This window comes from Melospiza melodia, chromosome 1 (genome assembly GCF_035770615.1).
Source record: "Melospiza melodia melodia isolate bMelMel2 chromosome 1, bMelMel2.pri, whole genome shotgun sequence".
Taxonomy (NCBI): domain Eukaryota; kingdom Metazoa; phylum Chordata; class Aves; order Passeriformes; family Passerellidae; genus Melospiza; species Melospiza melodia.
This window is the reverse complement of record NC_086194.1, coordinates 43,317,923-43,339,267: the sequence shown is the minus strand read 5'-3', so window position 1 is coordinate 43,339,267 and position 21,345 is coordinate 43,317,923. Positions and strand designations below refer to the sequence as shown.

The 21,345-nt window shown below is 45.7% G+C and overlaps 1 protein-coding gene across 1 annotated transcript; it reads left to right on the top strand.

Annotated features, from left to right (window-relative positions):
* The first annotated feature begins 690 nt into the window (after window positions 1-690).
* On the top strand, window positions 691-20,716 carry MTURN (maturin, neural progenitor differentiation regulator homolog). The gene is made up of 3 exons (XM_063155551.1): window positions 691-868; window positions 6,678-6,800; window positions 12,990-20,716. The coding sequence occupies exons 1-3, from the start codon at window positions 707-709 to the stop codon at window positions 13,098-13,100; spliced, it is 396 nt and encodes a 131-aa protein (XP_063011621.1). The 5' UTR covers window positions 691-706; the 3' UTR covers window positions 13,101-20,716.
* The last annotated feature ends 629 nt before the right edge of the window (window positions 20,717-21,345 follow it).

Genomic DNA, 21,345 nt, shown 5'->3' with positions numbered 1-21,345 from the left:
TATGAATTCCTGTTCATCTCTATGAATTCCTGGGCTTCCCGCTGAAAACCCACACAGGCCTGTGAGGATTTGTTTTCCTTTGCAGCGCAGTGCACGCCAATGCAAAGCTAAGGCCCTTTAGAAATGCAGATCAGCTTTGGTAACTCCTATGCTTTGGCTGGACATATAGGTAATCCCTTGGGATAAGCTTGGAAGAGTAATGCAAACCTCATTGTAAACCCGCAGATCCACGTTAACAGGACAGCGGGCTGGGAGGAACCTCCGGAAAGCTTTCCAATGTCACGGGGTGATTCTGCCTGTATTCGGGCAGCCCAGCAGCCCACACTTGGGCGGCTCCCAGGGAACCCAGAGCAGGGGGTACCCGTGTGCCCAGCACAATGGGCGCTGCCGAGATTCCGGCCCAGCTCCAGGGAAGAGGGATGGGAAGCGGCGAGGCGAGGCACGGTCTGACCGTCAGCGCCTTCACGCGTGGGGCTTTCCTTTATTATTTATCTTTGCTCTCCCCTCTCCCCAGCTGCAGAGGGAGCCAATTGTCTGTGGCGATCCCGCCGGGGCCGGGGCCGGAGCGCGCGCGGGTCGCGAGGCGCGGCGCGGGGGGCGGGAGGGGCGGCGCGCGGGGCGGGCGCGGGGCGGCGCGAGGCGCGGGCGGCGCGGGGGACGCGGGCGGGAGGCGGCGGCGGCGGCGGCGGCGGCGGCGGGGTCGGCGATGGCTTTCGAGGCGCTGGCGGAGGCGGCGGAGCGGTGGTGCGCCCGCACGCCCTTCCAGCTCATCGCCGCCGAGGAGACGGAGCGGCGCATGGACTTCTACGCCGAGCCCGGCGTCTCCTTCTACGTGCTGTGCCCGGAGGCCGCCTGCGGCGACAATTTCGTGAGTGCCCCGTGAAGGGATCGGGGGTCACGGGCGTGCGGGGCTCCCCCCGCGCGTCTGCGGGGCCGCGCGGGGAGCGCTCGCGCCGCTCCGGGACGCTCCGTCCGTGCGGATCCCCGGAGCCCGGCGGGAGCACCCGAGGGGCAGCGCCGGGGGGGGCGGAGGACGGGGCCGTGCCCGGGAGGGAGGGATGCGGTGATGGAGGGCGGCGGGGCCGGGGGGATCCTCCCACCATCTGCAAAATGGAGTCCGCTGCCGGTGGGGGGCGGCCCCGCGGGCAGGGACACCCCCCCACCCCCCCGTTCCCCGTCGCCCGGCCCGGGGTGGCTGCGGGCTCCGGGCGGGCGGCAGGAGCGGTGCGGTGCCCCCGGCCCGCCCCGCGCCCCGCGGGGGCTGCAGCTGCCGCTTTCCCCTGCGGCCCCTCCATCCTCCCGGGGTGCCGGGGCTGGGGCACGGCGCGGGGACGGGAGGACTGGCAGGGCTGTCACGGCAAATGGAGAATGGGCAGGAATAAAATGGAGTCAGGATGACAGGAGGGCCGCGCTCCCCCCTACCCGCCGGCCGCTCCCCGGGCCCGCCGCGGGGTCCGTGCAGGTGCCGGCCCGGCGCCCCCGCCCCGCCGGCCCTCGCTGAGTTCCGCGCCGAGTTTGTGCGGAAAAGGCTCCGGCACCGCAAGCCCTGTCTTTGGGAAGGGTCGGGGGGTGCTTTTACCCTCGGCCAGACCCTCCCGGTGGTGAGCAGAAGTGCAGGAAGAGTCACGGAAAAGCGGCGCCTCGCCACGGGGTTTGTAAGCTGCCAAGTGCCAGTTAACTTCAATGAAAGGATTTTGGTTTGCTTATTTTAACAAAACAGCTCCTAGCACCGTTATTGTAGGAATGTTGTAGGTTCTTCCATTCAAGAAGCAAGTTTCATCCCTCCACTTGCTTGACAAATGTTCGCTAATTCCCTTTCCAACAGGTAAGTGGCGAGTGAGCCCATTTGACAGATGGGTCCGTGGAAACAAAGAGCAGTGGAGTGACTTCTCCAGGAGCACAAATCCCAGCGAGCATGACATTTATTTATTTATTGTGCCGAGTAGATGGTCTTGCTGAATTATGAAAGAAGATGTCTGGAGTTTAGTTATGCATCTGTCCAGGGATTCCTGAGACGTTCAGATGTAGCAGTGGGGTATCTCAGCGTGTGGATTCTCTGAGTCCTCTGTGGGAACAGCTCTGCGCATCTGTCTTCCCAGCACCTCTGAGCCTGTCAGACCCCAGTGCTCTTTGCTCTCTGGAGATGCCTGTACCCAGAAGGGCCAGGCTGCACTCCTAAACAGGAATACATATGAATCCAGTGCAGCACTAGGCTAAAACTGAGATGGAACATTAATTATATTGGAAAAGGCAAAGAAAGTCCATTTATTTTTCTTAGACATGTATTGTCTCTTTATATGCTGTTCAATAATTGACTGAACTCTTTCATACAAAGTCTAGTCAACTTCAAAAAAAATCTTAGGCAGCTTCAGACCCTATTCCAATGCTGGCCTATTTTTTTTTTTTTTTTGTGTGTTTGAAATCACATTTTCCCTTTTTTTTTTTAATATTTTCATTCCACGGTTGGTGTGGGAAGAGCTCCCTGCCCAGAGTCACCACTAGTAAAAAGGAGCAAAGGGCCAACTCCTGTCAAATCTGGAACATAAGCAGTGGAAAACTAAAAGTGATGTTTCCTTCTGTCTTTTCTAGCCTTATTAGTTGAGGCACTTTCTGTAATGCTAATACTTTTAAGACAAGTAGATAGGTGTCATTCTTAATTCTTTTTCTTTAAAGAGATGGTGTTTCTTTAATATGATTAAGACCCACTAATGATTAGATTCTCCAGCATCCTGTTTCCTTCTCCTAGTGCACTGTGGGACTTAATTTCTTCTCCCAGCTTGATCATCTTGGTTTTTTCCAGTCACTTTCCTTTTTTTTTTTAATGTTCCAGATTATAACTTTGCCTTCTGTGTGCAATCACAGGCTAAAGTTTATTTTAAGGAGACTTAATACAAGCCAAGGGACTGATTATCATTTGTGCTTTAAAGCCTTGTTGCATGGCTCCTTTAACACAGTGTGGAGTGTGAAAGTGAGTAAATATAAACAGAATTCACAGTGACACACTTCACAGCCTTCTTGTACCCTGTGCTTCTTATAAAGGAGCCTCACATTTAATAAGCATCTGATGCCTGGTATTCTTGTTCTTTCTTTACATCGTCATTTCATAATGATGCGACTTAAAAAGCTATGTAGGAGGTGCCAGAGAATTCCATGATAACCCACTTGTAAGGAGGAAATGATGAGCATGATGAACTTAAAAGGAAAGAGGAGAGGAGAAAAACTTGGAAAGATTGCCAAGATGCAATCTGGGGGAGAAAAATACTAAATTTTGTCTAACATCAGAGATCCCACATCATATCAATCTGATAGTTTTCATTTCCTGAAAAGATATCTTTAGGCTAGGCTTTTAACGTGCTAGAAATGCAGGAGACCCATGTAGATGCTTGTTGGCATTTTCAGTACCACCTGGACACTGAAACTCCAAATCAGCATTTTAGATAGCTGAACAATGTACTATTCAGCTCCTGATGATCCTGAGGTTCTCGAGAAATTAATTTGACTTGTGTAGTTATAATCAAGGAGAAAGATGTTGTGATGCTATTCTTTGCAGTCTGTCATTTGTTTTGTCACCATGTTATTACTGGTATTCAAAGTAACTAAGTAAAATAAATAAAAATATGATGCCATCTTGCTGCAAGGTTTCCTGAAAATATTTCAGGAAATAAATAAAAATACGATGCCATATTGCTGCAAGATTTCCTGAAAATATTTCAGAACAGAGTCAGCAGGTCTGAATATTTTATGCAAGTCAAATTATCCCCATAAATAAAAAGTTTTGCTGTCTTGCACAACAAGTGGGCTGCTTAGAGAAAGGTGGGCCAGCAAGTGATTCTGTCATCCAGCTACACTGAGTCATGTAAAGGTGTGAGGGAAAGCAAACCTCTCCAGATACAACCCTATTGATTTCCTCAGCTATGTGCTGTGTGTGGATGCTGAACTAAATGATTCAACCATGATCTTGGGTGGAAACTAGTGGCTGTGTGCTTTTGTAGTGACACAAAGCAACAGTGAGCAAAACTGGGCAAGCTTGGAAAACAAATACTCTGATGATGGAGTTAATATTTTTTAATTGCACAGCCACAGCCAAGCACTGTGCTCCACCAGTTTGCCAGCACCCACCTTCTCCCGCTGCAGAGAGATCCTCAGGCATCGGGTTTTCCAGGAAAAGCATGTCCATTTATGCAGCCTTACTGAGCTTTGTAAGCAGGAGCTGAATCCTGAAATTGCATTTGTTTTTATTTTGAAAGGCTGAAATTCCTTTTGCAGGTTCCTCTGGAGATGGGTGAGTCAGTGCTGAGAGGGTTCCTGTGCTGCCTGGGTGCAGCACTGAGCCACCACAGAGAGCTGTAGATGCAGCTGAACCTACAGACATCACAGCCCTGCTCTTTATTATGGCTGAGGTTTTTGAGGGAGAAGATTAAATCAGCCCATTTCCGAACGAAATGTGTGCACAAATGGCACATGAAACTTTTCATAATGCATTTGTTGCTACAGTCAACATTTTAAATCCTCTGCAGATGGAGAGATTTTTGGAATTGTTACTTGCTAATTGTCCTATGATGCTATGCAAAAAAATCTCCTCAAAAACTCAGTGATCAGGTTATTCTCTTAGGTTTTCCTCTTGTGTTAGGTCATCTTCCTCTGCCTACTGCTGATGAATTCACACTGGTGTCTCAAATGTGGTGCAGCTTGAAAAGAGATTGTAAAAACACAATTGGACAACACGGGGTTAACTTGCCCTGGGGAGTGAACCAGCAATGATTTATTAAAGGGCAGGGCCTGATTTTCATTTGTGTGGAAGCTCCTGTGTATAGCTCTGGTAGTCAAAAGAAGCCACAATTTAAACAAGAATGAGGATCTCAGCAGTCATAATTGTTTTATATATATAAGCAATTGCAACAGGTTTGGCATGAACTAGGAATTGCCAAGCAGCAATATTCAACTGTGACGTTTAGGAGTAACTAAACAGTTATTGCTAACCCCAAGTATGAAGAAATCATGGGCCAGACCTCCAAAACCTTCTCCAGAGGCTGTTTTTAAAATATGATTTGGAAGTGTTCATTTGGTATTTTGAAGAAGGCTCATTTCAGTTCACTTCATGTACATTCTGCCTTTTTAGGCCATAGGAATCACAAAGCGCAGATTTTTTTTCTGCTTTTTTTTTTTTGTTGTAAACAGAAACTGAGATTTAGTTGTATATTTATAGGATTACAAGGCCCATGACTCTTAAGATGGCATGAAGCATCATGAGACTTGTGGTATGTGTGTTTGAGAGTTGGCAAGACTGTAAAGAACTTATTTTTATTGCCAGAATGGTTAAGACATGACTCTGGTTATATGGAAAGAGCAGAACCTACTTGGTAATGCAGGGTTTTTTTCATAACAAAACATTTCACTATGTTTATGCTTGTAAAGTGCAACAAGCAGCAAAGAAAATGTAGGTCAAGTGAGGTTCATAGCAAAGCAGTTAGAGGTTTTATCTTAAAGGTGCAGTTTAGGTGATGTTAAGTACTGTTTTCTTTCGTTAAGTGCAACACTGTGTCCCTGGCAGGTACTCACACTGAAGAGGAAGGCAGTGTGCAAGTCTTATGCTAGGGATTGAAACATCTGTCGTTTTGAGTCTTTCCCTGAATGTTAGTTAAGCTTTGGAGAGATCCTCCTCTTCCTTGTTTAAGCATAACCTGCTGTTTATAGCAAGTAAAAGGCACTCTGGGGAAAAGAGCTGCTGTGCAAAAAGAGAGGTACAAGAGTCTCAAACCAATTTGGCAGTATTGCACTTCTCTGTGTGGCAGGCTGCCTAAGACAGTCCCATGCACCAAGTTTTCAAACAGAAGGTGTTTAAGATGATGCATTAGCGTGTGCCCTTGGGCACAGGAAGCGTTGTTGCTGTCTGGGTGCTCCCTCCATTGCTTGCCAGCTCTGTTTCAAACAACCTCCCAGCAGCAGAATAAACATCAGTTTTGAGAGAGGCTTTGAGTGTAAGGCTGGGGAACCAGCATCTCCAGAGCAGGAAGGTCTCAAGTGTGTTTAAATGTGCCTGCCTGGGAAAAGAAGATTGTGTTCCAGGAGGAGTAAATCTCAAAACAGGGTGGGAGGCTCAAAGTGTCAGGATACTGTGAGTGCCCAAACATCTCTCCTTGGCTCTGTGTCTAGCCTGCAGGCAGATTTTGCATCTTTTCTTCTGCATCGTCGAGAGAATTACACATCAAATTCCACCTCCAGGGTCGCATCATATTTGCACTAATGCCAGAAGACAAAGAGACGCTTTAGCTCTTCCTGAGGGCTTCACTGCAGCAGATGATGCAGAAAAAGAGAAAACCCAACATGACTCCCAGGTCTGAGCAGGGCTGATGTTGAGCAAAAGCACCTTTATAGGTAAAATGTGTGTGTGCCAAGTGCCTGTACACTTCACGGCTGGTGCAACCATGAGCCATTTCTGCTTCTGGATCGATTTCCCTGTTTTCTGATGCATCATGTTAATAAAATCCAGGTTCCCCCTCAGAAACATGGCTTCTGCAAGAGCCTGCAATGCCTGTCCCCAGGGCGGGTCTGAGCTGCAGGAGGCTCGGTGTACTTTGGCAGATGTTTACAACGTGTCACCTTATAAAATCACATGGAAAGGTTGGTGTGAATTCCTGTTAATGCCTTTCCTTTCTTGTGTTGCTGTTGGCTTTCAGCATGTGTGGAGCGAAAGTGAGGACTGCTTACCTTTCCTGCAGCTTGCACAGGACTACATCTCCTCCTGTGGGAAAAAGACGCTCCATGAAATATTGGAAAAAGTCTTCAAATCCTTCAGACCTGTAAGTGCTTTTTTTCCCTTCTAAACATTGACAGTTAGCTGTGACTTTTAATAGGACAGCACTGGATAGAGCAAGCTGGTTTTTCTTCTCCAGTTAGCTGCCTGGGTACAGGAGTGCTAGCGCATAAGCTAGCATCAGGCAATTGGAAATTGTTTCTTGGAAGTCAGCTGCCTTTTTATTTCCATCTGTGTGCTTGAGAGGATGAGATTCCTGTGTGGGATGGCAGGCCAACTGATGTGTCAGCTGGTGGCAGCGGGCAGGGACTCGCATCCTGCTGATACAGCTCTGACTCCAAGGAACGGGATACGAGTCAGCGCCACGGGACTTTGTAGCAGAGTTGTTTCCTGGCACTGGAACTGGAGAGTTTTGCAAGGATATGAACAGCAAGAGTAAACCTCTGGGAAACTGGAAGTACGGTCTCTCCTCAGGGTGGTTTATTTTATGATTGAGGATTTTTCCCCCAAGTGATGCAGATTTTGCTGTTAGGATGGTTGCCACTTGGTATTTGCACGCACTGGTTTGATCACTGCTTGAGAAGAAACTGGAAGACAATCTGGGTTTTGTGGGGAGGGGGCCTGTATTTTCCTGTTTTGCTGCTACTCAGCTTCCTCTGTCCTTGTTTAACACTAAGATTTGTGCCAAAGCCAGGATTTCATCAGGGTGAGGTGTCTTAGGCTGGCCGTTGTCCTTCATTTCTGCCAAATACTCCTTTTGCATGTTTAAGGCTGGCTAAGGGCGTGATGCAAAGCAGGGGAAGGTTTGTAGCCAGAGCCATTCTCCTGTCGTGTTCATAAGAAAGTTCACCAATGGATGTTTTTATACTCAACTTTCCCCTCCTGTCTTTTTCTGGCTGACTAGTTGAGAAGACTGGAGATGTATCTCAAGTATTTAATGTGAAAGGGAGGGCCTGGAGCACCGATACGAAAACACTGGCCCTCCCTGTGTTACACCCTTGCACAGATCACCACAGCTGGTCGACATAAAAGAGCATCGTTTTAAAGAATCCTTTGAGAGGCTAGAAATAAATAGAACAGATGCACACTTTTCTTAGAAAGGACTGGAAATCTGATCTGTCACTACAGCTGCTTGTAATTGTGAAAACATGCAAAAAATATAATTATGCTTTCCGGAACAATATTGGGCTCTGAGATCTTCATAGCTCTCTTCTCCTGCTCAGGGAAGCTGTGCCTTTGATGAGGAACTTCCATTGGTTTAAATAAGGAGGACTTAAAAAAGACTTAATTAAACTGGTACAGATTACTTATTTCACTTAAACCACATTTATTCCAGCATCATTTAAGTTACTGAGAAATTGACTTCAGTCAAAGCAAGTTGAGCTATTCTTCAGAATAAAAAGGTTGAAAGCAAGGGGAACCGTTATGCTCATGTATCCTGAGCCCTTCATTAATACATCACATTTCACCTCATGATTCCCACAGCTGACCATATAAAATGAGGCTAAACTAGAATGTGTCTTTTCCAAAAGACACTGACTCTTGATGCAGTCTTCAGGTGACTTAAAGGATACAACACTGCTGGGCACTTTTCTTCTCATGGCTGGTTATGGTGCTCTGAATAACTCTTTTGTTTACAATCTGCATTTTTCTAGTTTCGCTTCCTAGCTGTTGAATTTCATTTTGTTTTTGTTTGCACAAAAATGGTGTCCTCAGTTGCCAGAAACCTCTTTCAGACTGTATCAAGTACCTCTTCATTTTCTCGTGGTTGTACCACAGATATTAAGTTTCTCAGATTCTCCTTTCACCCAGTATTGAGAGATTTGCATCAGCGTAAGGGTTTATCATTTGAGGTATGGCTGTGTGTAGACAAGTCTAATTAAGGAGTGTATTGACATTTTTTCCTAATAGTAACTATTAAAAATAGCACATACATGGGAGGAAAGATTTTAAAAATTGAATGGTATTACAGTAGATGTATGGAAACATCTACTTTGCACTCTCAGGCCTTTCCCAGAACAAAACCTCTTTTCTGTGAGATTGAGAAATTATTTCATTGGCATCACTTCATAGTGTCTCCTGTCCTTTCTGAACTGGACCCATTTTACTAATGAGACCACCTTGCTGTCAACTTCAAGGCACCAGTGCATTTGCAGGGCATTTCTTCTTTATCCCAGCAAATCAGCTGACAGAGACCATTCTGGCAAACTCCAGTGTGAAAAATGGCACTTCAGGAAGAAACTGCAACTGAAGGTCAGACTGGACTTTTCTGAAGTATCTGGTGGCTCTGGCTCTCAGTCTGGGACACTGGGGACCAGGTTTTTAGCAGGTTCTTGCTAAGCACTGTAAAGCACCTTCTGAAAGTCTTCTTCATTTTGGTATTCCCAGTAGACATCTGTGATTATTAGACAGTTCCAAAATTCTTTGCTGGGGTCTTTTGAAGGGAAATATTTAGAAGAAAACAGTGGCAGTGCATCTGCAGCTTTTCATGCCGTTTTGCACAGCATGAGTATCTGCCTTCCCATAACTGAGGGCTCCAAAAACAACTTTTTCCAGTAACTCAGCTCAGCCCTGCTCTGCACGTTCATGATAACAGCCCAGCCATGTCTCCATGAGCTTGCCCTGGGGCTGTGGAGTGGGAAGGGACTGGCTTCTCATGCTGCTGGGCCCTGTGTTTTGGAGACAGTGAGAATATGAATGCCCAGCAGTTGGCATCTCTCTCAGTGAGAGACAGAAAATTCCCTCTGCTTATCAGTCTTCCCTGGGCACAGAAGGCAATGAGGGTGGTGTAGGTCTGCTCACTGTCCCTCACTGCTCTCAGCATCTCTCCCTAATGTTTTATGTGCCTAAACACAGTGCCAAGCAGGATATTTATTTAGATAAGGCTTTTAAAAAGTGCTGGTTTGCCTGCAACAACTATCCACACCTCTCAAAGTGTTTCTTTATTGAAGATGATGAGGGGCATGCTCTCTCTACCCAAGGCAGGAAACTGCCTTCCTGGGTCAGTTTCTACAAAACTTTGTGATTTGTCTTATTAGCCACTTCTTCAGGGAGCATCCAGATGTGCCAGACACCACAAATGTTCATGATATCAACCAATAGCACTGGGCTCAAATACTGTTATTTGCCTCAGAGCATCCCATCTCCTTCTGTGTTTTGGTCTCTCTGGAGTCAGAGGTGCCATGCTCTGGTGCCAGGAGGTGCCCGTGCTGGTGCTTTGAAGCATATCTGTCTGGAGATGTAGTCCTTCCCACAGGGATTCAACAGAACTGGTTATCTCTAGTGTAGCATCACATGGACTGCTAAAGTTCAGTCTTGTACATGGTTTATTTTTCAGTGTGCTTGTGTGCCAGCTTTTGGTAGGAGACTGTGTCACTCTGCTTTTGTGAGTTAGTAACTGAGAGGTTATTTGTAAAATCAGGGCACTTTGAAAGGGTTAAGGAAGACAAATACAAGAAATGCCTGAAGGACATCACACCAACTGGCAAAGTTTGCAGGAAGCCAAGGCATGAGTCATACAACTCAGCAGCAGATTCCAGGGGTCCTACACTGAGCTCCTCTTCAGCCTGGAAAGCCTACATCTGAAAAGGGGAGTCTGCAGTGTAAAAGCCATTTATTCCATGTGCACTGTATTCATGCATGTCCCATGACTCTCCTTTACCTCCAGATGGGTGGTTTGGCCAGCAGAAATAAATAGCTGTCATTCAGTCAATGCTGCTGGTTGTTACCCTCCCTCCTTCCCTCCTCACCATGCCCCTGACCTCCTCCTAAGCTATGCATCCCTACCTGGCAGTTTTGGTTCCCCTTGGCTTTTCTGCTGGTGAATCAGCTCTCTCTTTTTACAGCACTTTTTTATTTTATGTCTTTTCTCCATGTTTTCCTCTGCAGTTAAGTCCTTTCAAGTCTACTGCATAGCTGATACTTCAAAATACGTAGCAGTTATTGACTAGAAGCAGAAACTAGTGTGTGGGAAAGAAGATAAGGGAGTCAATCTAGGATCAGCCCAGGCCATCTTCATCATCTTACTTTGTCTTTACCTTTTGTATGCCCTCCTTCTGTTTTGTCCCAATGTTTGTAGAGCTCCCTGCGCTTTGGACCCTGATTCTCCCTTCAGGTGTTGAAGGTGTGGGCTGATTTGTCACTGCAGTCCAGAGAGCAATAAGGGGTTAATAGCAGTGAGGGGCCATGATAATCCTGTGGGAAGGAACAGGATATGACACCTAAAAGCAAGACCTGCATGGCTGAGGTGCTTGGTGGCTTGGAGGGTCATAAAATGTCTGCGAGAGAATGAAACTGCATCTCCCTTGGAGAAGAATCCCATCCCACCTCGCCCCCATTCTTCCTCTGTAAAACCACTAAAGCCTACAGCATCACTCTGATTTACACTGCTCCCTCTGATTTACACCTCCAGGGAAAGAGGAGCTGGATTTCCTGATGGCAAAGAGAGAGGGGATGTGTGAAAAGCAGGATATACTCCCCATCCTTTGGGATTGTGCGTGTGTTTGGACTTCTTGTGGTGCACGTTGTGTTTTCTGTGCTAATTTTGCAGTATAGTATCCCATAAAATTAAGATTCATGTGACTCATTTCCTTGCAAATCAAAGAGGAATTATGACCAGAGGTGGGGAAAAAAACTGCAATCAAAACTCTTTCTGCCAGGTGATACAAACAGGAGTACAACATTCACATCTAATTTGAATATACCAAATTAGTTTATCAAAAATAATACTGGTGTATAACAAGGTCTAGAAAGAGTCCTTAATTTTGCCTTTTGAAAATTGAGTATTTTAATTTTAGCTTCAACGCAAAATAAAACCCCCATATCCTGAAAATGAACTCAGCAGTTCATGTTCAGTTAGACATTTGATTTGAAAAATATGTATGCAGAAGGAAAAATTACTTTGTTCTGCTCAGAAAACAAAAACGTTTTCCATTTGGGGTCTCTCTGTAAGTATTTTTAAAATGCGAAGGAGGGGAAGGAGAGGATTTAGTCAGCAAATTTCTCCTTCCATTTCCCTGCCAAAGAAAGCCTGTAACAAAAATCTGATTTTCTCCCAGTGACAGTGAGGAATACAAGCTTCATTGCACCCAGAAGCTAATTCTATGCCTTTTATTTATGTCCACTGAATAATTTTGAATGTCGATCACAGACTGAATTAGTTTAAGTCCCTGAAAATCTGCCTCATTGCAGCCTTCTCATTTCCATGCTCTCACCTAAAGAGTGTCACCCTCCTCATGATTTTTCTGAGCTTTGCCTCTTTCAAGAGCTAACAGCTGCATCACTAAAGAGGGTGTTACATGCATCTGTGCTGCTCTTCCAGCCCTGCAAGCTAAATACATGGTATTCTCAGTAATGCCAGGCCTATGATTTTGCTTTGTGGCTATTAATAGCTGTTAGTGGAGGAATCTGAGATTTCCACAACAGATGCATTATTTTGATTGTAATTTGGTTTATTTGTCTTCCTGACTTCTGTTGGCGTGGCAACCTTTGGGGGGAGAGGGGAGAAGTTCAAACATGGCTGTTTGCTCTTCTTCCTCTACCGAAGAGGTGACATTGCAGTGGTTGGAGCCATCAGGTGGAGGCATCCAAACATCATCCAAGCAAGATGGACTGGCAATTGCTTGCAAGCCTAAATCTAATTTGCAGAAGTTTAAAGGGACAGCATTTCAGTGGAATACACAGTAATTCTTACTGCAAGGGCTTCACACAGCAGGCAAGACTTTATCTGGTGTGATGAAGTGAAGGCTTCAAGAATAGCGTTTGACATGATGGGTTCTTTGGGCTTTTAGGGACTCCTTGCCTATTCCACACTAGGCAGTCCTTCATGAGGATGTTTTCTTCTTTACTTTTATAGGGCTGATGAAAAACAAACTTAAACCAAGACAACTACTGCTACAGTATTATCATGATTCTTTCTGAAGTTAAACCACTGCCAAGTCTAAACACTCAACAATTCATAATGTGACCTCAGGGAAGAATGTGAAGCTTTTTGCAAGTGCTTTGTTTTGGTTTTATTTATCTTCCGGTCTCTGAGCGCTTAATTTGGTGTAAGGATGCATTTTCAAATCTTTCTTTATCCCAGGAGGGAAAAAATGAGAGTCAAAATCATTAAGCAGTACTGTTATTCCAGGGTTTGAGGTTTTTAAGAAGTGCACGTAGGATTTGTGTGAAGATTTGCAGCAAAGCTGCGCAAGTGGGTAATTCACTGTTACACAGTATTTTCTCTTCTTTGTAGTTACTTGGGCTTCCAGATGTTGATGATGATGCATTTGAAGAATATAACGCAGATGTGGAAGAAGAGGAGCCAGAAGCCGATCACCAACAGATGGGTGTCAGTCAGCAGTGATTTTCTGAGAAGCTATAAAAAAATTCGGAAGCCTTTGGTACCAGGTGGAGTCAGGTGGTCCCACGTTAGCCTGTTTGAATTAGCACATCACAAGGGGATATCTGGCTGCCAAGATAAAAGTTTTACAAAAAATGGTTTAAAAAAAAAATAATAATAATCCGTGATGAGCTTTGCTAAGAAGTGACCTGAATTTTGCTCCTGCTTCAGTGGGTTTTCAATGGAATTGTCTTGGTAGCATTCTGCCGTTATCAGTCTAGAAGTAGTTTTGTCACTGACTTGTCTCTTCGATTTGTGTTCGGGAGTAGTGTTTGCTGACATGAATGTAGAGTACTGAGAATGTAGGAGGCGTGTGGGGAGAGTCCTCACCCGTGACCTTTCCAAGGAAACCACGCAGAGAGCAAACACCGCCTGCGCTTTTCTTTTTAGTTCAACAGCTATAGGTTTTTGACAAAGTACCAAACATGGAGAGACTTCTCCTGAAAAACAGTAGTTTAGTAATGGTTGGTGCTGCAGAAGTGCATATGAAGGCTTAACAAAAATAATAGGACATAGGAAATCCAGGGGGTGTCAGACATATTGGTGTCATTTCACTGACACCTGAGTTTCCAAGTGCTGAATTAATACCTGGGAATAACTGGCACCAGCAGCACACATTGTAACCAGCCCTGGTACTTCGACGCCATGTGATCCAAAGGCAAGTGCTGCTTTCTACAAATCAAGTAAAAAATAGCTGTCGCCTGTCCCACTTCTGCATGACAACTAACTTTAAGCTTTGCTGGTTTTGATACACTGCCAAATTATTACTCAAACCTCGTGGCATTGTGCATTAGAGTCATGGAATCATAGAATATGCTGAAATGGAAGAGACCCATCAGAATCCTCGAGTCCAACTCTTGGCCCTGCGCAGGGCAGCCTAAGAGTCAAACCATGTGCCTGAGAATGTTGTCCAAATGCTTCTTGAACTCTGTCAGGTTTGTGGTGTGACCACTTCTTTGGGGAGCCTGTTCAGGTGCCCAGCCACCCTCTGGGTGAGGAACCTTTCCTGATAACCAACCTAAACCTCCCCTGACAGCTTCAGGCCATTCCTTTGGGTCCTGTCACTGGTCATGAGAGTGAAGAGACGTGTAGCTTCCCCTCCTCTTCCCCTCCTAAGGATGCTGAAGAGCACAAAGAGGTCTCCCCTCAGTCTCCTCCAGGCTGAACAAACCAAGTGACCTCATCCAGTCCTCACCAGGGTTCCCTTCCAGACCCTTCACCATCCTTTTTGCCCTCCTCTGGACACTCTCTAATAGTTAAATGTCTTCTTTACATTGTGGCTCCCAGAACTGCCTCCAGCACTTAAGGTGAGGCTGCCCTAGTGCAGAACAGAACAGAGCAGAGCAGGACAGTCCCATCCCTTGGCCAGCTGGAGATGCTGTCCCTGATGCCCCCCAGGACACGCTTGGCCCTCCTGGCTGCCAGGGCACTGCTGACTCACATTCAACTTGTCATCAACCAGGACCCCAGGTCCCGTTCCATAGCACTGCTCTCCAGCCTCTCATTCCCTGGTCTTTACACACAGCCAGGGTTGTCCTGTCCCAGGTACAGAATCCAGCACTTGCCCCTGTAAACTTCTCACAATTGGTGATTGCCCATCTCTCTCTGCCCTCTAGAGAGTTGACAACTCCTCCCAATTTAGTGTAATCAGCAAACTTACTTAGTATTCCTTCAAGTCCTGTGTCCTGGTTGTTAATGAGATGTTGAAGAGCACAGGGCCAAGGATGGAACCCCACTGGCGACAATTCACCAGTCTGATGTCACCCTGTTCACTGTAACCCTTTGTGCCCAGCCTATGAACCTTTACTGACCCATCCCATGACATGTTTATCCAGCTGTTTGCTGGACATTTTGGTCAGAAGGATGCTTTTGATACAGTATCAAAAGTTTTACTGAACTCCAAATACATGGCATCAACTTGCCTCCCTTGATCAGCCAAATGGATTACCTTGTCATAAAAAGAAGTCAGGTTTGACAAACAGGACTTTGCCTTCATGAGGCCATGCTGGCTGTGACCAGTACTCCAGGTGTTTTTATATACCTTCCAGAATAACGTTTTCCATGATTTTACTGGGCACTGAAGTGAGACTGATAGGCCTGTAGTTTCCAGAATCTTCCTTGAACGCAACTTGAATGCAACTTAACACTGAAGCCATAAGGGTATCAACCAGCACCTGGCTCTTAAAATTCTGCCAGACCTCTTCCTGGGCCTTTGAGCAAGTCTGGGCATGTACACCTTATTTGAGGGGAGCTAAAATACTGCTTCAGCTGATATAAAATCTAATGAGGTTTTACTTATCAGGGGACTTGCTCCCCAAGGGGTTTGGTGCGGCTCTTAGTATGAAGGAGAAGATGACCCCTCATACTTTTTACCTGTTTTATGTAGTTCCAAGTAACTTGGATGAGTGCCAGACTCTGAAGATGCAGGGTGTCTTTATTTACTTGCCTTTTGTACCGAAAATATAAGAAGCAAAGGTAATTCTGTTGTAATACAGCTGTTTTCCACAATCAAGAACGATGTTTCTAAATTTACTCCTTTTTTTCCAGTTTTTTAAAAATTGTAAAATGAAGGTCACACGCTTCAAAAGCCCTTTTATACAGAATTAGCTTTGTAAAAACAAAGAGTGAGAGAAGAGAAAATGCTTGGACAATTCCTATAAATAACTCGCATCATTTTGAAAACCCTGTTGTTAATGATGTTTCCTTTGCAATAGATTTTTTAAAGACTTTTTCCAGGGTTACTAAAGAGAGCAAGTTTTCTTGATGGTTTACATTTATGATGGTTTGAGAGATGCATAGCACATGATTTTTCTGTCAGAGGCAAAGATCTTCCATAACTGGGATGATGTGTGTTACCGGAGTCTGCACCGAAGTGTCTGCAACACTGTAGAAGTCAGAGTCTAAAAATATAAAAAAGAAATATGGAAGAAAATCAGAGCTTAATGCAACTTTGTACATTCTTTCAGCATGCAGGCATAGACATGGTAGTTGCAGCACCTTTTCTATGGACTAGTGATGTGAGAACTGTGGCAGTTCACTGTATAACACTGTAGAGCAGCAATAGGCTTTTTGCTTACTGAAATAAAGTGTAAGACCAGTGGTTTCCACCCCTGCTTTAAGCCCCTAAATTTTTCTTTCTTCTCCAGCTAGGACAGATGCTACAACCTTAAACAGAGCCTTCCATTGGAAGAACCACTCTCTTCATAGCATCCAACCCTTGGGTTGTAGCTTACACAAGTAGACCTTACAGGGCTGACTTTCCTCTGCTCTACTGTAGTGCAAGCGAGCAATTTACAGTTGTGCAGGCTGGAGGCAAAGTCCTGCTGTTCAGGTTTGCTGGGCACTTCACCCGTTTGTTTGAGGGGCAGGTGGCTGGCACCGATGTGCAGGTGCAGGCACCCTACTCACACCTGCACAGTGAGCTGGGCTGAGAGCCTGGCCTGACTGGGACACAGCCCTGTGCCTTTTACAGACAGGCAGCCTCCAGCTGGATTGGTCCCACAGCCTGGCTCAGCGTGTGGCTGCACAGAGTGCTGGCTCAGCAGAGGGGAGGGTGCAGGGTGGACATGGGTGGTAGCTGGGGGCCTGCTGCTAAATGCGCCTTGCGCGGTGTCAGGGGCCTGTGGCGGAGATGGGGATTGGCCTAAATGCTGTGAGGGATTGACTCCACAAGGCTCAGTGGGAACTGGGTGCTGGTGGCAGCAGGATAGGCAGGAATTCATGAAATGAGGAAAGACTGAGATCCCGTGTTGTAATTGCATGCAGGTTGTAATATGTACTGCACTCTGCCACCTTTTCCTGCATATTGATTGAATTGTTAATGAGCAGTTGAGCATCAGTACAGTTGCAAGCAAACAATGCTGTAAATTATGTAGATATGTTATTATGATTTTCTGTATTCACTAACTCACTTTTTCTTTGGAATGTCATGTGCCATTTGAGTGATTTCCACACAGACTGCAAGTGCTGGACAGCCAGCCCTTCTTCAGCGCTGTCCCCTGCAAAACTCCCACTGAAGGCAGGGAGATTTTGTTCAGGCAGGACCTGCAGGACCAGGGGATGTGTGAGGAGGCTTGGCCCTGCAGAAAGCTGAGCACTCTCATTTCCTCTCACTTCGCTAGGAGCCGAATGTGTTGAGCCCTGCTGCTGAACTGAAGCATGACCAGGCAGCACTGAGAATAAACTGGAATTTTCTACATAGAAGATTTGATTTACATGTAATAAATGTGAATGAGCATTAATATAGAATGTATTATATCAAAAAATATTGATTCCTTACTTTGACCAAATACATTTCTGTATTACTGTGTTACTTTTCCATACTTGCCAAATGATGCAAGAGGTGTGGAGCTGGTTTGGTTGTACTACAAAATGTTTTTGTATTTCATTTGTATTTTATTTTTCCCTCCCTTCTACCACATCTTGCCATTAGTAGCCATTCAGTAATTAATCAGGGGTAGCATGACCCTGTGACTAGGCTGCCAGACTGAGACACAAAATTTGCTAACACATGCATAACTGCTTGCAGGCCTGGGTACTCAGTGAGATGTGGGTTTGTGGCTCTGCCATTGCCTTGCCCTGAGCTATAGGTGGGTCTCAGACTGAGAATTCAGGGCAGGGCTCCAGTTATGCATGCAGGCCTCTGGAAAATTTAAGAGGTGCAGGATAACTCCTTTGAAAGTCCCACCTTAAGCCTTTTCTAAAGGGGACTGTTAGTATTATTTGTCCAGCAGTGTATACAGCACTTTAGGTCTGTGGGTGAAGGGAGATAGACATAATCATTGCCTATCCTCAGAACAAACTGGTAATGAAAGGACACAGAAGGGTTTCCCTTTTCCCTCTGCCTTTCTCATAGTCATTTCATGCTCTAAGTAAATATAAATACAGCAGAGCAGAGCCTCTTGCAGAACTGGTGCTTCTGAATATGAGTTGCATGAATGCAGTAAGCAGAGTGCTGCTTGGGTGATGAGAAATACATGGGATTTCCATCTGCCAGATGGAAAGGCAGATTTCAGAACTGTGACAAGTGCAGGGGCAAGAGTGAGCAAAGCCCCTTCAGAGAGAGAGATGCTGATATTTGTGAGACAGCCAAAGCCATCCTGCCAAATATCTGCATAGTGATGATCATTTATGATCACGCAGTTTATGAAAAAGCTCCTCTGGACACTCCTGAGGCCTTGACCTCAGTGGTATTTTCCTGTTAGTGTCCTGCCTGATTATGCATTGAGATGGTAGAGGAAGGAAGGGATAGAGAAGGCAAACTGAAAAGCCTATTCCTCTTCTCCAGCATTATGATATTGTGTGAGTTGGTAGGAGCAGTAGTCAGGGTGCAGGAAGCTCCTCTTTTAGGTGTATAGTATCATCTCTTTAAAAGGATTTGTTCATGAGAGAAAAAAATTTGTGAGAGTGTTATCTCACAGAAACAGGGGGAATAGCTCAACCCTGAGCATGATGACCTGAACCATTACCAGACTTCAGCTCCACCTCCTGCCCTGCTCTCAGCTCTTTTCCAGGCAGTTTCCCTCCATGCATAGTGCTGTGCCTTTGAAAGTCTCATGCATGTAAGAATGCCACTTTTTCTGGGAGTAGCCATAGTTAGCTTGCCTGCATCGGTGACACGCATGTCAGCCGCTGCATCTTGCCACTGTGACCCACGGAAGATGTGCTGTGTCATAGGGTGGCTGAGGGCAGTGGGGAGGAGTTTCTGCTGTAACATTGCTGAGTAGGTCCCTGCCCTTTACCCCTCTGCAAGGTGGGACATGAGACTGGGACAGTAAAAATGATTACAATAATATTGTTGACATTGTTTTGGAAAGCTGCCATTCAGGACATATTCCCAGCCTCTTTCAGCATCTTTCCTGATCTTTGTCTGGGATCCAGGGCTGATGTCTATGGCTGTTTTACTCAGTGTTAGCTTTAGCAGTGGCAGGAGGTGAAGTTGCATCCTTATCCTGTGTCCATATTTCCCTCCTGTCCATCCTTACCATTCTGTTCTTCTCAGAAGTTCTCACTCCTAGAAGAAGGGAAGCATAGGAAGGAGGAGAGAAGCACCTCTTACATCCCACAGCTTGAAGCCAGGTGCATCAGTGGAGCTGCAGTTGAGCACAGTGTGAGTCACACTGTCCTTTCTGTACAGGGGGATGAGGTGGCATGGGAGATGTGTTGTCCCTTGAGTGAGTGGTCCATGCCAGACAGGGGTTGTGCAGAAGACAGCAGTCATTCATGTGCCAAACCCAGTATCTTTTCACAGGCAGTTATGTCTAGCCAGATAATCCAGTCTCTGAAAATCATAACCCATTGAGACTCTCCAGGTTGGACATCAGAAAATGAGACTTGTCTGGTTGCCTTGGTCACTGGGAGGTCTCTTTCTCTGCTGGCTGTTTTTGGTCTGGCCAGAGGACATGGGAAATTGGGAAAGATCCCTTCAGGGGCAATAGCTGGATGCCCCTTTCTGTAAATTGCTGAGCAGAGGCAAATGCTTTGTTTTATGTGTTTAATTCTGGCAGGATCTCCGCTCCTCCCCAGCAGCCTGTCTCTGCAGAGAGCTGCAGCTGGGAAAGCTTTGTGTGAGAGCCAGGCAGGAGTGACTCAGGGCAGCAATTCCTAGACCCTGTAACAAGCTGGACTTGATGTTGTGCTTGCAGGGTAACCATGGAGCTGAAGGCTCAGGAGACATCACTTCCAATGCAGATATTTAAATAGAGTCCTTAAATTTGGTCCTTAGAGGGCAGATCCTGTCACTTTGGGGTTTTATTGGACTTCAAGATTTAGTTGCACTGTTGGTGTCTGATGTCTGTGGCAGGTGGGCAGAGGAAGCCTCTTCACTTAACCACATTTACCAGTTCAGTGAGCCACATTGTCTTTTACATGATCTGTTTGACTTTTTTCTCATTGCTGATTTTTTTTGAAGAAAGACAGCCCCTAAAGGCACATCTGCATTATTGCAAACCCCAGTTTTTACAGAGCTGTGTAACGCTACACTGTCAGTACGAGCTTGGACATAAAAAAAAATAGATTAACAAAAAGGGCCTTCATTTGTCTACAAGAAAAAACCCCAAACTTCTTTGAACTAGTTATTGCTGACTATGATAAACCTTACTGGTTTCATGTAAAATACATTGAACTTTGAAATTCCCTTTCTGTACCAGCATGCTCCTGTAGGCAAAGATCTGTGGTAACACTGCGTGTAAAGGAAGCTTTCATCTTCAGGGGTGGTAGAAGTGTCAGCTCTGGATTTCAGTCAGTGCAATTCTTTTGTCAAGTTTTCCTTTACTAATGCAGGGACTAGTCAGCCCTCAACACACCAAGCAGAAATCATGTTGTGCCATGCCGTGCCAAGGCTGTCTTTGGTGTGGTTTCCATAATTTTTCTGGCTGGAAGACCTCTCTGTCTTCGGGACTATTAAGCTATGAAAGGAGTCAGCAAAAGAAGTTGCCCTTTTGTTGAGCACTTTCAGAGATGTGAGCCTACAGTGGAGCACTGCCTGCCTTCTGATCCTCCTTCCTCGTCCACCACCAAGGTGTCAAATCCAGCAGTGTCATAACACCATGAGCTTCCCATTAAAGAGCTTACCAAACTGATGACTGATGGTGTCTTTTCTCTGTGAGCAAAATCAACTCAGTTGTGAATCTGAGAGGTACTAAAACACAGCTACAATGCATGTGGTACAGGCCTGACTAGTGGGCACTGCTGCTGCATGGTAGGATAACACACGGTGTTTATAGGTGTAAGGAGGAGAAAATGATGTCATCTGAGCTTTGGGCACTGCACAGCCAGCCCTGATGGACCCAGAATCATCAGGTGGTTTGGTTTGGCACAGTCTGAGGCAGTGGATTTGCTGTCAGAAGCCAGGAATTGGTGGTAGTATTTGTGTATGAGCCAGTATTTCAGACCTCGCAGGTCCTTTTCTGTTTTGCACAGAATAGGGAGACATCTGTTCTAATTAAGAGACATGTAACGATGCTGAAATGAAAATGGTGATTCTGTTAAAATAATTTGTCTCTTTTCTTTAAACACTTCACTCTTAATTGCCACTTTGACATCTTCTCACCCTGATTTAGTTGAAAGAGTCAAGTCAGTTGTTACCTTTTGTCATGAGCCTCTGTGGGTTGACATCTTCTAGCCCATGGAAGAGGAATTGCTTTAACTTAGCACTTGCCTTGTATTTTTGGCACTTCCCAGGGCATGAGCACTGCATGGGAGCACACTA